At 41.0% G+C, this 13,588-nt stretch overlaps 1 protein-coding gene across 1 annotated transcript in view; it reads left to right on the forward strand.

The window, feature by feature from the left end:
* Positions 1-13,588, forward strand: part of LOC125437021 (atrial natriuretic peptide receptor 2-like) — a 66,763-nt gene that overhangs the window by 33,589 nt on the left and 19,586 nt on the right. The window contains exons 11-15 of the mRNA XM_048504391.1: positions 1,645-1,788; positions 3,005-3,126; positions 5,522-5,663; positions 8,799-8,847; positions 10,372-10,473. Coding sequence (XP_048360348.1) covers positions 1,645-1,788; positions 3,005-3,126; positions 5,522-5,663; positions 8,799-8,847; positions 10,372-10,473 — 559 coding nt within the window. The remainder of the gene's footprint in view (positions 1-1,644; positions 1,789-3,004; positions 3,127-5,521; positions 5,664-8,798; positions 8,848-10,371; positions 10,474-13,588) is intronic.

Genomic DNA, 13,588 nt, shown 5'->3' on the forward strand with positions numbered 1-13,588 from the left:
GGAGGTGTGTCCGGCCACCTGGGAGGTGTGTCCGGACACCTGGGAGGTGTGTCCGGACACCTGGGAGGTGTGTCCGGACACCTGGGAGGTGTGTCCGGACACCTGGACTCAACCTGCCCATGAGCACCCCATGCCCTGCCCTGGTCCACCCACCCCCTGCCCCGCCCCTGGGAGGGGGGTTTGCTGGGTGCTTTTCTCGCCTCCATGTAATGCCAAGGCCATGCGCCCAGGGCGTGTCCCCCCCCCGCCGCATTGCAGCTTCTTCACTGCTCAGTGGTCAAAAGTGATAATACAGTGTATTCACTACTCAACTACAAATATAAGTAAAAAATTTAAGTGACTGAGGTAAATTATTAGGAAAGTTGTATGAAATTCTCACCCAGGTCTTCCATATAAAGCCAGCGCCTACTCAAAAGATATAATGCAGTGTGTCAATAATGCCAAATTCTGTCATGGCAGCATCCTATAATTTTTCAATCAAAAAGAGTTTTTTGAAGTCAGGAGCAATAAGTATTTTTTTCATACAACGGGCTTTATTGCTAGGGTTAATAATAAAATGTTGTGAGAAGTCTCAAAGTCAAGGTAAAAGGAAAAGTAACATTAAAGGGGCAGGACCCTTTTGGCTTCTGGGCTCTAAGTCTTTTTTTCTCCACAAACTCTGAGAAAAAAACTTTCCCTCAGAGCAGCAACAAGAATTCCATAATCACTTTGGATAAAAGGCCCACACCAGAAGATGGCCACTATTCTGCCAACTGCCTTTCTCACTCTCCACAGGCTATCTTCTATGGAACATCTTCTGCCATAGATATTTCCCATTCCCTTAGGAGAAAACGCCTCAGCATTTTCCCCCTTTCTCTTTGAGTTCCTTTCTCCTTCATCCTGTTGCCAGGCAAACCACCCACCAAACCTCTGTCTAGAAATCAGCTCCATCTAGAGGAGCAAGGGCTTCCAGACCAGGAGCTACTATGCAGGAAAAAATAGGCCTCACGCACACACATATTAGCAAGGCTGACACATCTTAGAATCATACTTCAAAATAAGATTATATTCTTATAAATATACAGAAGTAAGGCTGCCTTTTCCCTGAAAGCATCCTCCTTCCAGCCTTGTCCCAAATACTTGACTTCCACATACTGCCCTCCCTACTAAATTGTATCTCTTCTTTTGGGTGCTGCGTGGTTTCCGGGCTGTATGGCCGTGTTCTAGCAACATTCTCTCCTGACGTTTTGCCTGCATCTGTGGCTGTCATCTTCAGAGGGTCTGAAGTTTTGCGTTTCGCCTGCATCTGTGGCTGGCATCTTCAGAGGATCTTCCTGGTCTTTATTAATCAAATGTTCTGTTTTCAGCCCTAATAATGGTTCTGTGAGGGCATACAATATATCTTTATCCAGTTGTAGAATCTTTGTGGTTTTTGCACAAGAGGGGTGACTTTCTGATGTTCGGCAGCTGCTGATTTATTGTCGGGATTATTCTGGATGCTAGCCCCTGAGGAAATACTTCAGTTGCAGCAAGTTCCCATTGTTCAGAGTACAATATTGTGTTGCTAGAAAACATCATGTGGTTGGACCATTCTATTTGTCTAGATAAACTCTTAGAACAGATATCTGACTATAATTTATGTTTTGTTTTATTTTTTTCTGACAGAGAACTGGACCACCCCAACCTCTGTAAATTCATTGGGGGCTGTATTGAGGTACTTAATCTTGCCATAATAACTGAATACTGCCCCAAAGGAAGCTTGAGTGATGTGCTGCTCAATGATGACATCCCTTTAAATTGGGGCTTCAGGTGAGGCAAAGATAATAATGGAAGAATATTGTACAGTTTGCCTTTCCCTCTGTGATAAAGAAGGCCATGTAAAGGAGCTCAAACTGGATATTGCAGCAGATTATTATTGGCTACCTAAAAGGGCTGCAGTCTATTTCCCCCTCTTTTTATTATAAAATTTAGCTAGGAAAGTAGATGATGCATCATTCTTACCTAATACATTTTACTACCCTGGCTTTACACTATTTGCTGCTGAATTATGTAAGATCAGATGTGACATTAAGAGGCATCGGCTAGTACAGACTAAGAGACAGGAATCAGAAGTGGTTGTTCGTTTTTGGAAAAAAGAATGGTCAGAAAGATTTCTTAAAGTAATAATTTATGTTTCACCTCCAAGGGCTGCTATTTTCTTTAACAATCAGATCAATATGTAGTATTTATATCATATAAAAAAGAGAAGCTATTGATTTTGCAGAGATATTATATCATCTAGTACGTTTGTTTGAAATAAATCCAATACACTGCTAATAATGACAAGCAAATAGATGTGTTTGGGGCAGTTTACAAGATTATTTTAAATTCCAAAACTTTAGAGGGAGGATGAAGGGCAAAACATTTCCCTTAGTTTTTCATTGCAGAAAAACCGTGTTGACTTTCAGATGGAAAGTTCTATATGTCATTTCACCAGATGGCATTTTCAATGAATATGGGATTTTAATTACCGTGAAATGTAATAAGGTGCATAAGAGTGCTGTAATGCAGACCATATTTTGTGAATAGTATTGATATAATCAAATGGGAAGAATATGGGCGTAGCCTCTGTGTGACATATGTTTTAAAATTACTTTTTTAAAAATCCTGTGCTAATTCACTCAGATGTAAATCCCACAGTAATCAGTGGAGCTTTCTTCCAGGTAAGTACACATAGAATTGTCAGAAACCCAAGACCCAAAAAAAGTCTACCAGCTTGTAGCTATTGCTGTATAACTTGCTTCTTCCCCATATCTTGTTGACAGTGTCCAGGTTGGGAACGTGTGACTGACTTAGATCACCCAGTGAGTGAAATTTAAAACTGGATCCCCTCAATCATAGTTCAGTGGTCTAGTCAGCACCCTGCAGTGGTTTGAATCGTACAGTTGAGCAATGGCCAAACATCACCAAAGTCATTGTTATTTATGTTTGAAATGTTATTTCAGCACCTCAGTTGGGAGTTAGCCTTAATGCAATTTCTCCTCAGGTTTTCTTTTGCTAGTGATGTTGCCCAGGGAATGGCGTATCTTCACCAGCACAGGATTTTTCATGGGCGGTTGAAGTCCAGTAACTGTGTCATTGATGACCGTTGGGTTTGTAAGATTTCAGGTAAGGAACAAAGAATACAACACAGTTGGAAAAATAAGAACAGATTTAATTGTATATTGCTGTTCTTCTCCTTATGACCCACCGTGTTGTTATCTGAATCAGTCAGGTTTGCCTCTTGGGAAAGTGGGGGAAATAACTAGAGGCAGACCAGCAGTGTTAGAGGCAGGCAGGAGATTTATCACCTGTAAATACAGAGATCAGTTCTGCAAAAAAAAATTACTCCAAGACTTCAGCAAAAGAGGTTACAATTTTATTAAGGAGTCAAAATAATAAAAATAATACACACAGAGAGAAAGGACTACAAGGACTAAGAAATAAAGGCATGAGCAATAGCGGGAATAGGTTAGGATATTGGGAGGGTGATAATTACTGTTCCCAAAGCAAGAGTTTCTCACAGAAAGCAACGTTGAGTGCAAGGAGGAAATTCAAGTACAAAGGACGATGGATTTTGGGGTTCTAGTTATAGAAAAAAACAGACCCTCGGGCAATGATAAGTGGGATGATTCTATTCTCAGGCACAGACAATGCCATTAGAAATGATTTGATGAGATTAAACTTGGGAGAGCCCACGACTTGATAAGTTTTGTCCTGTGATGATGAGATTAAAACAAAGAAACTTGGGAAGATTGATGACCCTTAATAGTTGGACAGGAGGTTTCCAGGATAAAGTTAATGTTCTTCATTCTGGTGGAAAGAGGGTGCAGAGTGGTGCAGGAATTTGGCTGATGAGTTTAAGGTGCAGACCTATGCAAGTTCAGCGTAGGCCTGGAGCCAGGTGTGCTTTCTTGAGACTACGACGTTGTTAATCAGATTTGAATGGCTGTGCACTTAAGAGCAGAGGTGGGATCCAGCAGGTTCTCACAGGTTCCCGAGAGTAGGTTACTAATTATTTGTGTGTGCTGAGAGGGGGTTACTAATTAGTGATTTTGCCATGTGATTTTTGCCTTAGTTACGCCCCTCCTCTCAGCAGTAGCGCGCAGAACTTGAAGCAGTCTAGCAGGAAGTGCACCGGCGTGCGTGGCAGCCTGCGCCTGCATGCATTCGTTTCCCGCCCCCGGAATGCCCGGCCACACCCCTGTCGTGCCCCGCCCAGCCCCATTGGCACTACGCCACAGTTTGAATCCCACCACCACGGGAACCTGTTACTAAAATTTTTGGATCCCACCACTGCTTACAAGGGACATTGTCTGAAGCTTGGCATGCCTCGTCATAGAGGGGGAGGAATGATGTCATGTGTTAGGCAGACCCTCTTGATATCAAACTCCTGCCAGTACCCGAATCAAGGCTGGCACCCATCTTACCCTTACTCTGCTCCATAAGGCCATGCTGTAGATGACTGGTTGGGTACTACAGCTGATCCCAGCATACTAAAACAAGAAATATTTTTTAAGCAATGAACATTCACCCAGAAAGCATACAAGAGCTGACTGATAGAAAAGAGAGGAAATTGGATGGGGTTTCAGGAGTGGATCTTGAAGGGACATCCAGGGAAGCAGCACTGTAGAGAAACATGACTAGCATTGAGCCTTCCTGCTCAAGCTTGACACACGAGATGGATCCAAAAAATCTCTGAGAGGCGCCCATTTTGTGGGGAACAATGTCTTGCTCTAATGCCAGTCTTTGACACACACCCCAATACCTTCATGGCATCCCTTAGTGGGAAAAGTGATCAGACTACTTAGAATTGCACTGTAACAATAATTCGTAGCTGGATTGTCTTGTCCACATCAACTGAAAATGACTTCTACGTGATGATGTAGATGATGACCAAATATCATGTTTGATGATGACCAAATATCATGTTTATAATAAGAACAACTGTGTATGTTTTTGGATGGGGGGGGGATAATATGCTTGCTTTGGTAACAGAATCAATAGGTAAAGTGTTCTGTCTTGTTTTTGTCATACTAGGGCTGTGCTTTTTATTGTCAGATCTCTTAAAAGTTTCCAACAACCAATAACAAAACCTTTAATGGCATAAATACACAAAATAGAGCAGATATACAGAATAGATTAAGGCAAAATACTAAAACTAGTCAATGGAAAGTTTCCTTTACTCCAGTTCACTTCCTCTTTCTCTCTCTCTGAAATATTTCGGTCACTTTAAGAAATGTTGAGGTCACTTTAACTTCAGCATCAAATTCATTTCAACACTATTGTTTAATTATTTAGAGCATTTAACCTTGCCTTTCTTAAAGACCAGACTCAAGATGAGGCACACTGATAATTTAAAAAAAATGTACAATTAAAAACTAAGAAATATGTTTTAAAAAATCAGGCTGGAGTGTTAAAAGTTTATTGAGAATGTGCTGCTTTGCACCCGTGCTGGCACTACCTTAAAATGATGCAAAGATAATGTCTGAGCCTTTGCTTAATTTCCTCTTCTTTCTGGCAGATTATGGGTTACAGTTATACAGAAAATGGGATTTATCAGCAGATTCCAGCTCTTCTCACCAGCGCTTTGCACAGATGTATCTAGCTCCCGAGGCTCACTCAGCACAAAATTTTGAACCAACTCCAGCTGCGGACGTCTACAGGTGATATAACCACTGTCTCCCAAAGTCCTGTCTTGTACTGCAATTTATTTATTTATTTACTTACTTATTTACTTGTTTATTTATTGTTTACATTTGTATCGCATCATATCTCTGAAGACTCAAGGCAGCTCACCACAATTTCAGCAGTTACTTCAGCAGTGACAATCTAATGAATTACAGATAACCAGGCAGAGTTACTGTAACCAGAGTTACTGTAACCAGGCAGGCAATTCTCTAACAGTAATTAAGAGAGGATAATTAAGAGAGAATAAACACACGACATACTGAAACTTAAATAAGAACCTCTATTCAGTGGTCTCTGGTGACAAAGGGGTCTATACACTTTTTATAAATAAATGATAAATAGATGCATATAGTCTCTAGTGTTTGTCTGAAATGTCACCTGGGCTGTGTAAAAATGGGCAGTGTTGATGGGTCAAGCTTTTCGATCTTGGTTCCTTCCTCCCACTTAGCAAAATTTCCAGATACGAATATATAATAATAATTATCTGTGCAATCCAAAGGGGGCTGAGGATGCATTGAAAGTGGTGGAAGGCTTGCACTGGCATCTGTGCCACCAGCACCATGCAAACTGGCATGGATGCCAGTGCCAAGTGACTTACCTCTGTGGTCGGTAGCTGCAGTGCCCAAACCCAGAAGCTGGCACCTGTGGTGGCTGACACCACAAATGCTCTCACCAGTATGTGTGCAGAGTGGGGGGTGGGGGGTGTTCCAGGAACTTTCAGCCTGGGAATGTCCCCCTTCAGCAACTCAGACTTGTGCCACCAAGAAAGGTGGGATAAGGCATTTTCTACTGTGGGCTTTCCCGGGGAAGAAAGGAGTTTCTCTTTCTCCCCCGGTGCCTGCCCTGTCAATTGCCTCTTTGGAGGCAGCCGGCATTGCTATCCTTGGCTGCCATTCTACCACAATTACCCCCTTTGGATTGGGCTGTAAGTTCTGTCAAATTGCAACCAGCTTCTGGTGACCCCCTGAAATTCCACTTCATGGAATTTTCAAGGAGAGAAGCAGAGGCAGTTTACCATTGTCCCCCTCCTCATTGATCTTCCTTGGAGGTCTCTCGTCTAAACACTGATTGTAGTGACTGTGCTTAGTATCTAAGCTCTGGCAACCATGGGCTAGTCTGGAAAATTCAGGGTTAAAATAGTTATAATAGATGAAACACAAGGATGGATTCAGTCAATTGGATGCTAGTGAAATAGATACAATCATGATTCACTGTTATAAATCACTGACCTTTATTCAAGCCGGCCATGAGGTTAAGTAGACTAGCTCCAGTCACGTTAATTGTGATTAAGTCCGACTGTAAGCAAATTTGTTATCTCTTTTTTTCTTAATGGATATATCTGCAATATATTTCTTCAACAATTACTTATCTTTGGTCATCTCTAAATACACCAAGAGAGGTAAAGTTAACCTCTATACTGCCTTTATCGATCTAAAAGGGGCTTTTGATTCAGTCGTAAGAGAGCTCCTCTGGCAAAAACTGGAGGCACTGGAAATCGATCCCAAACTTTTAACGCTTATAAAAGCCCTGCATACCAACAACACTTGTCAAGTGAAATGCCCGCCTCTTGGCCTATTGACCCCTAAAATTAGAGTAACCAAAGGAGTCAAACAAGGTTGCGTTATGGCCCCCTTCCTGTTCAATCTGTTTTTAAATGACCTTGCCCCTACTTTGAGAACAATTGATTCACACTGTCCCTTGTTAGGGAACACTTTTACCACTGCCAATTCTGCTTTATGCTGATGATGCGCTCTTACTATCTCGCTCCAAGGTTGGCCTATCTCGCCTCCTACATAAATGCAGTGAATATTGCAATAACAACCTGCTGTCAATTAACCCTCTCAAATCTAAGATCATGGTCTTTTCAAGTACCTTCAAGATTTCTAACTGGCACTTAGATAATGACTCTATTGGAACAGTGTTAAGTTCTTCAAATATTTGGGAATCCAATTTCCATCCCACAAATCTAGTTGGGTCAAACATAGGGGAAACTGTTGTCAAGAGCTGTCAAATCACCTCTGCTGCCATTTGAAAAGGTTTTTTTTTCTTTTTACTAAAGGTGGTGGCAGAGATTTATTTCCGGCTGCAACTCTAAGGGTATTTAATGCCAAGGTGTCCCAACAACTTCTCTATGGGGTTTCCCTATGGATCGAAGAAGCTCAGCATATATCCTTGGAGCGAATACAATCTAAATTCTTTATATATAGCTTTTTTGGGGTCCCCCATTGCGCACCCCTACTTAGCCACTCTGCCTTTCGAGGCAGTGATTACACCTCTTAGGAAACAAAAGCATGGTGGGCCACTGCTTTAAATTTTGGATTCGGTTATGTTTCCTTAACAACCCTAACAAGGTCCTCATTTATTGCACCTTCCACGAACTTCAATCTTCTACCTGGTGGGCTCCATATCAAATCAAAGCATTTCCTCCCTGGGTCTTTCTTTCTTTGGGACCAGCTCCTTATGCTTTCTCCTAGCTTAGATACAACGTTGTATCAAGGTAACGGCTATTACGATCAGGAACACACCAAACATCTAGTTAGTAAAGCAAGGAGCTTGTTCTCCCTCCACTCCATTTAACATCATGCCCTCGAGAAATGCAAGAGACAGCTGCATATTTAAAACATCTTGTCTGACCTCTAAGCTGAGGGTGGCTACTTTCTGACCAGAGCGAGAACCAACACATTTCCACTAACCTTTTCCCCAGAGAGATTCACGGTACCTTCACAGCAAAAGCGTACCTGTGAATACTGTCAAACCTCTGAGGAGTCATTGGAGCACATTTTATTAGTTTGTCCAAAATTTAACGATTTTAGACCAAACCTGTTTTTAGGGGATCCCTTACTGGTCCATCCAAGCCTTTTTAATCTTAAATTGAACTATCTTCTGAATACAGAGAATCCCAAGCAACTGGACATAGTGGCCAAATGAGCCTCACTATTACGAAAGCATGTTATTTCTCTTGGTCTCCTCTTTCCACTCCTGATAGTATGCATTTTGAAACAACAGGAGCAATTCTTGGTTTTATTTGGTAAAACTGTATTTGGATTACTTAGTTCTGCTATGTTTTAATGCCTAATAAAGGTCTTTGAACTTGGTACTTATCTTTGCAGTTATGCCATCATTTTATTTGAAATCGCAACAAGAACTGATCCAACACTGGTAAGAGTTATGGAGACTGACCCTCAGCTAATTTTGATCTTAGTGTGTCTTGCTGGGTCATCTGGCTGATTCACGCAATCGTTAAGCTCCTTTCTCCTTCGCTGAAAGTGGTTTTCTGCTGTCTACATGTGAGCTATTTAAGTATGAGGAGAAGACACCATGTGGCAGTAAAGGGAGGGGTCAGGGGTTTCTTCTGCATGCTGAAGAAAAAAGCAGCCTAGGAAGAGATCTGAGTCTTACATTAATGTGAGGAATGTTCAGATAACAAGAATTGATAATGGAAGGTCCTCATTCTTCAAGGCTGCACCCATAATGTAAATTGATCTCCAGTGGTATTATGAAGGTAGATTTATTAATTTATTTTATTTTATTCATACCCTTCCCTTCCTGTCTGAAGCTGGGCTCAGGGCGGCTTACGTAAGAATTTTTTAAAATTAAATTGATAAAATATAAATTATTCCCTAAAAAACTAAATATAAAATACATAAAATGGTGACCAATTAGTAATTTGAAGACCCCAAGTCTAATAATGTATAATTTATATACCCTTTAAGATGTTGGGAGCATGGATGAAACAAATAAAAGGCTGCTTAAGGGTGAGTTTCATCAGAGCTATAAAGGTACTTGGCTTTATTGTGGCAATTTTTGCCTGTTCTGAAAATGCCCTGGTGAGATCTGGTGCCATTATAGTTCAGACTTCCTAGAACCCCAGAAACATCCCCAGCCATTGTAATGGATCCTTCCAGTTGGATCTGGCAGATGGCTTCATCACGTGCTGGCCATAATACAGTTAGTTTTCCCATACAGCAGGCCATGTTGTAGAGATGCTCTAGTAGGCCACCCTGGTTACTCCAACCTGACCCTGATTTTTATGGGTACTCCAGTGCCTGCTCCAGTCCCAATATACTAGCCTTTCTCACCAGCAGGTACCCAAGGCAGTTTACATCATTCGCCTCTCCTCTTTTTATCTTCACAATAACCCTGTAAAGTTAGGCTGAGATGGTGTGCCAGTAAACACTGAATACAGAATATGTTTAAATTTGAGAGTTAAAATGTGCTTAGTAAGGTCTTCTTCAATTTAGCAGCCAGTAACTCAGGGGCTATAGTGTCATGACTCTATCGTGGGCTGGTTTTTAAAACCAGAATAAATGGCTATGCTTGGTGCCTGTTTACATAGTTAAGAAATTGAATTATTATATTGCATTCATGATCTTGAGAAGTCCAGAGTGCTTGAGACTGCTTAGATTGTTCTCAAACAATTGTGTTTCTTTATAAAAACAAAGTTCTCTTGGCACAAAAAGTCAATTATTGCTTTATCAGACAAGATAATACTGATTCTTCCTATCTCCTATGAAAAACTGGAAGATATGGATTGTAAATTTCAAAGTTAGTTGTTGATGAGAGAAAGGGTGAATTCTTAAATATATATTTTCCCCAGCATGTGGTTTATTGACAGCATGCAAATGTTATTTATTGTTCAATTGTGTCTAAGCTCCATTTTTAAAAATCTGTGTTTTCCAGAAGGATGAAGGACCTTCAGCTGAATATTCCCAGTGTCCCACTTTGGCAGAATTAATATCTGAAAAGTCTGAGAATGCCTGTCCTTGCCCTACAGAATATGTTGAGGTAAATCTAATGTTGACGTATTTTCCATCCCCTCCTTTATGAGTGAATACATTTCCTGAAATAAAAGATCGAAGCACATACTCGTTAGAGTTGTAAACTGACCAGAAAAATAAATATAACTTGGACTGCTCTTGTGCTTGTAACAGCTAATTTCTGTGCAAAAATCAGCAAGTGAAGTGTTATAAAATTTTCAGATTGTTGTACAATTGAGCATTCATTGGACCCCCCCCCCCCCCGGGAAGTTTCAGTAAGGCCCCAAGCCACTACATCTTAATGAGTAAAACTACCCTCCTCCTGTCCTCTTGTTCACAAATAGAAAAGTCAAAGATCAAATTGCTTCCCTTTACTTCTTCCAGTAGAAGTCAGACTTTGACCAGTGGTTAATCCTTTTCAATCTTTCTTTCCAGTGACTTCTTTTGATGTTTCCTTTTGCTTTCTCTCTCCTTTGATGCTCTGTAGAAATCCAGTTCCTAGTAATATTGCTGGGATTCCAAGTAATTGTCCCTTAAAACCCTAAGGTTCAGAATCAGGTTATATATCTTCTAAATAAATAAATATCATGGATTCAAAGAGGGTCATTCTTTACTCTTTTAATCTGGAAGCATGGAATCTGATGGGAATTTACTAGGAGGGGAAAAATAAGACCACAAAGTCAATTAATTGGTTTTAAAATGTATACATTTGTACTCGGCACATAAGAGAGGAGAACAATTGAGAAGGTTCTTATTGACAGCAACCAAGCAAAGGAAGAAATAAACATACCATTCCGTCCTTTATCCTTAAGTTAAATAAGAGAAGGTCTGACCCTTATTATAGATTCTTTTTCTTCTTCATTCATGTTCATGGGGTGGCTGCTATAAACTTTTTTGTCTGCTCCAGCTAAGGCTGCAGTGGCCAGACAGATTCCTCCCTATGAGAATAGAATTGCTTCCATTTTTATCTTTTCATCCAAACACTACCTTTTCTTTAAACTGCAAGGTTAGCAATTTTCCAGGAGATTCTGGTAGACTCATTCCTGTCCCAAGAAGAACAGAAAATGTGGGTATCACATCTCATGATCCTGGTTGTACAATTTCTTTTTGGTTGTCCAGCCTTTTCTGATTTTTCTGAAAAAACTCAGAAACTTTTCATGTCTGCAGAATGAGAACTTTTTTATGTCTGTAGAGTGAGAGCTCTTTTTACCACCGGAATGGGTGTTATTATTTGATAATCTCTGACAACAAGCTGTTCTCAACAGAGCAGGAGCAGGAGCTAGTAAAACAGTTGGCCATGCTGTTAATTTGGTTCCTCTGCTGGCTTTAAAGAGAGAAAGCAATTCATATCTAGGGCACCACAAAACAGTGTATAGCTTTAATAACCTTTTAAAAAATCATTTTGACAAACTGAAATTTCAGCTTGTCTCGCATAAAAGGAACTGCAGTAAATTATGTTTTTAATATGCAGTCACTGGAGGTTTATGACTTTCTATGGTTATAAACTGTCAGTTCTGTGATCATATTTAATATCTGTGACTCTTCAGCTTTTGCATTTGAAAAGTAACTGTCAGGAGTCAAAATATATGTCTGGGAGAGATTCTGCATTTTTTCCCCAAAAAATAATTCAGGGCTAATAGTTACTGGTTTGGCAGCCTGTCAAAGAACAGATCTATGGCAGATGTGTCCAGTCTTACCCTAGCCTGCAAGAGAATGGGGTGATAGAGCCCTGAGCTGATAGAATGGGCTGCACCATTTCGCACTGCAGGTGAGAAAATCACATTTTGGAACACTTTTCTATATTAAAACTCCTGCAAATAGAAAGCCAATATAGCAAGCATAGGCCCTTTCCACACATGCAGAATAATGCATTCCACATTCAGAATAATTTAGTCCACTTTCAATGCACTTTGCAGCTGTGCAGAATAGCAAAATCCACTTGCAAACAATTGTGAAAGTGGATTAAAAGTGCATTATTCTGCATGTGCAGGAAGGGCCAAATTGATGGGGCAGAACATTTCCCCCCTGCATTGATAATTTCCTATTTGTGTGGAGTTTTTATGCGGTAGAACATTCAAAGCTGTAATCCACCACATTCAATGAAATCCACCCTACTGCCTTATTTCCATTTCATTCCACATGTGTGAATAGCCCTTAGGTTTCTAGAGATATAACTATTTTGAAAGTTCAGTTTAATTTACTAACTGGTTGCAAATGTATAAACTATGTTATGCCCAAATTTCTTTTTGGGAAATAAAATGAATCAAACAGTTCATGTTTTATGTGGCACCTCTACATCTGCCTCCAAAAAGTCTTCTATCAACTTAACTGTTGGTTAACTCCTTACCAATTTTTGTGTGCAAAGTGCTGTCAAAACTCAAACTATTTCTGGTGAACCACTAAGATTTTCAGGGCAAGTGAGAAGCAGAGGTGGTTTGCCATTTCCTTCTTCTGTTGAGTCTTCCGTGGTGATCACAGTACCAACCCTGCTTAGCTTCCAAGGTCTGATGAAATTGAACTGTACCGTACCATCCCACATCCTTTTTACTAGTTTAAACTTAATTAAATAATTATTTTTAATCCAAAATAAGAATGATATGTGTGAAGACAAAATATCCCAGAGTGAGCGAGAAAAGTATCCTAGTGCATCCATGAATTCTGCACGGCTCCCGGTGCTAATGGGAGCTTACCCCGGTGTTGCCCCATGGCATTTCCCTTACCCCAGGATATTCAAAAATCACCAGTTTGGTGGTTCTTTTAAAAAGTCCCGGGGTGACCCCACTGCCATGCAAACACCACGGGATCAGACCTAGTATATTTTTCTTGCCTCGCCACTTCCTCCCACTCCCTCTGTCTCCCCTTCACCAGTCAGCAATCTATACACCCCGTACACCTCTATAAGACAATATCATGGCAGGGGAGGCTCGAACCCAGCTCTCCCCTCGCTCGAAAGGTTCATGGCCCCCGCTTTGATCACTCCCATAGCCCGGGGACAGGGAGCCTCCGCACCTGCAGCACCCTCCCTCCAGGCTGCCCCAAGAAAGGTGCAGCGTGACTGGGCAGCAGCCCGGGGGGGGGGCCGTGAAGGAGAAAGATGGTAAAGCCTCTCCTCTCGACACAAGGGGGACCAGGGCCATCTTGGG

The sequence above is a fragment of the Sphaerodactylus townsendi genome, linkage group LG07 (genome assembly GCF_021028975.2).
Source record: "Sphaerodactylus townsendi isolate TG3544 linkage group LG07, MPM_Stown_v2.3, whole genome shotgun sequence".
Classification (NCBI taxonomy): domain Eukaryota; kingdom Metazoa; phylum Chordata; class Lepidosauria; order Squamata; family Sphaerodactylidae; genus Sphaerodactylus; species Sphaerodactylus townsendi.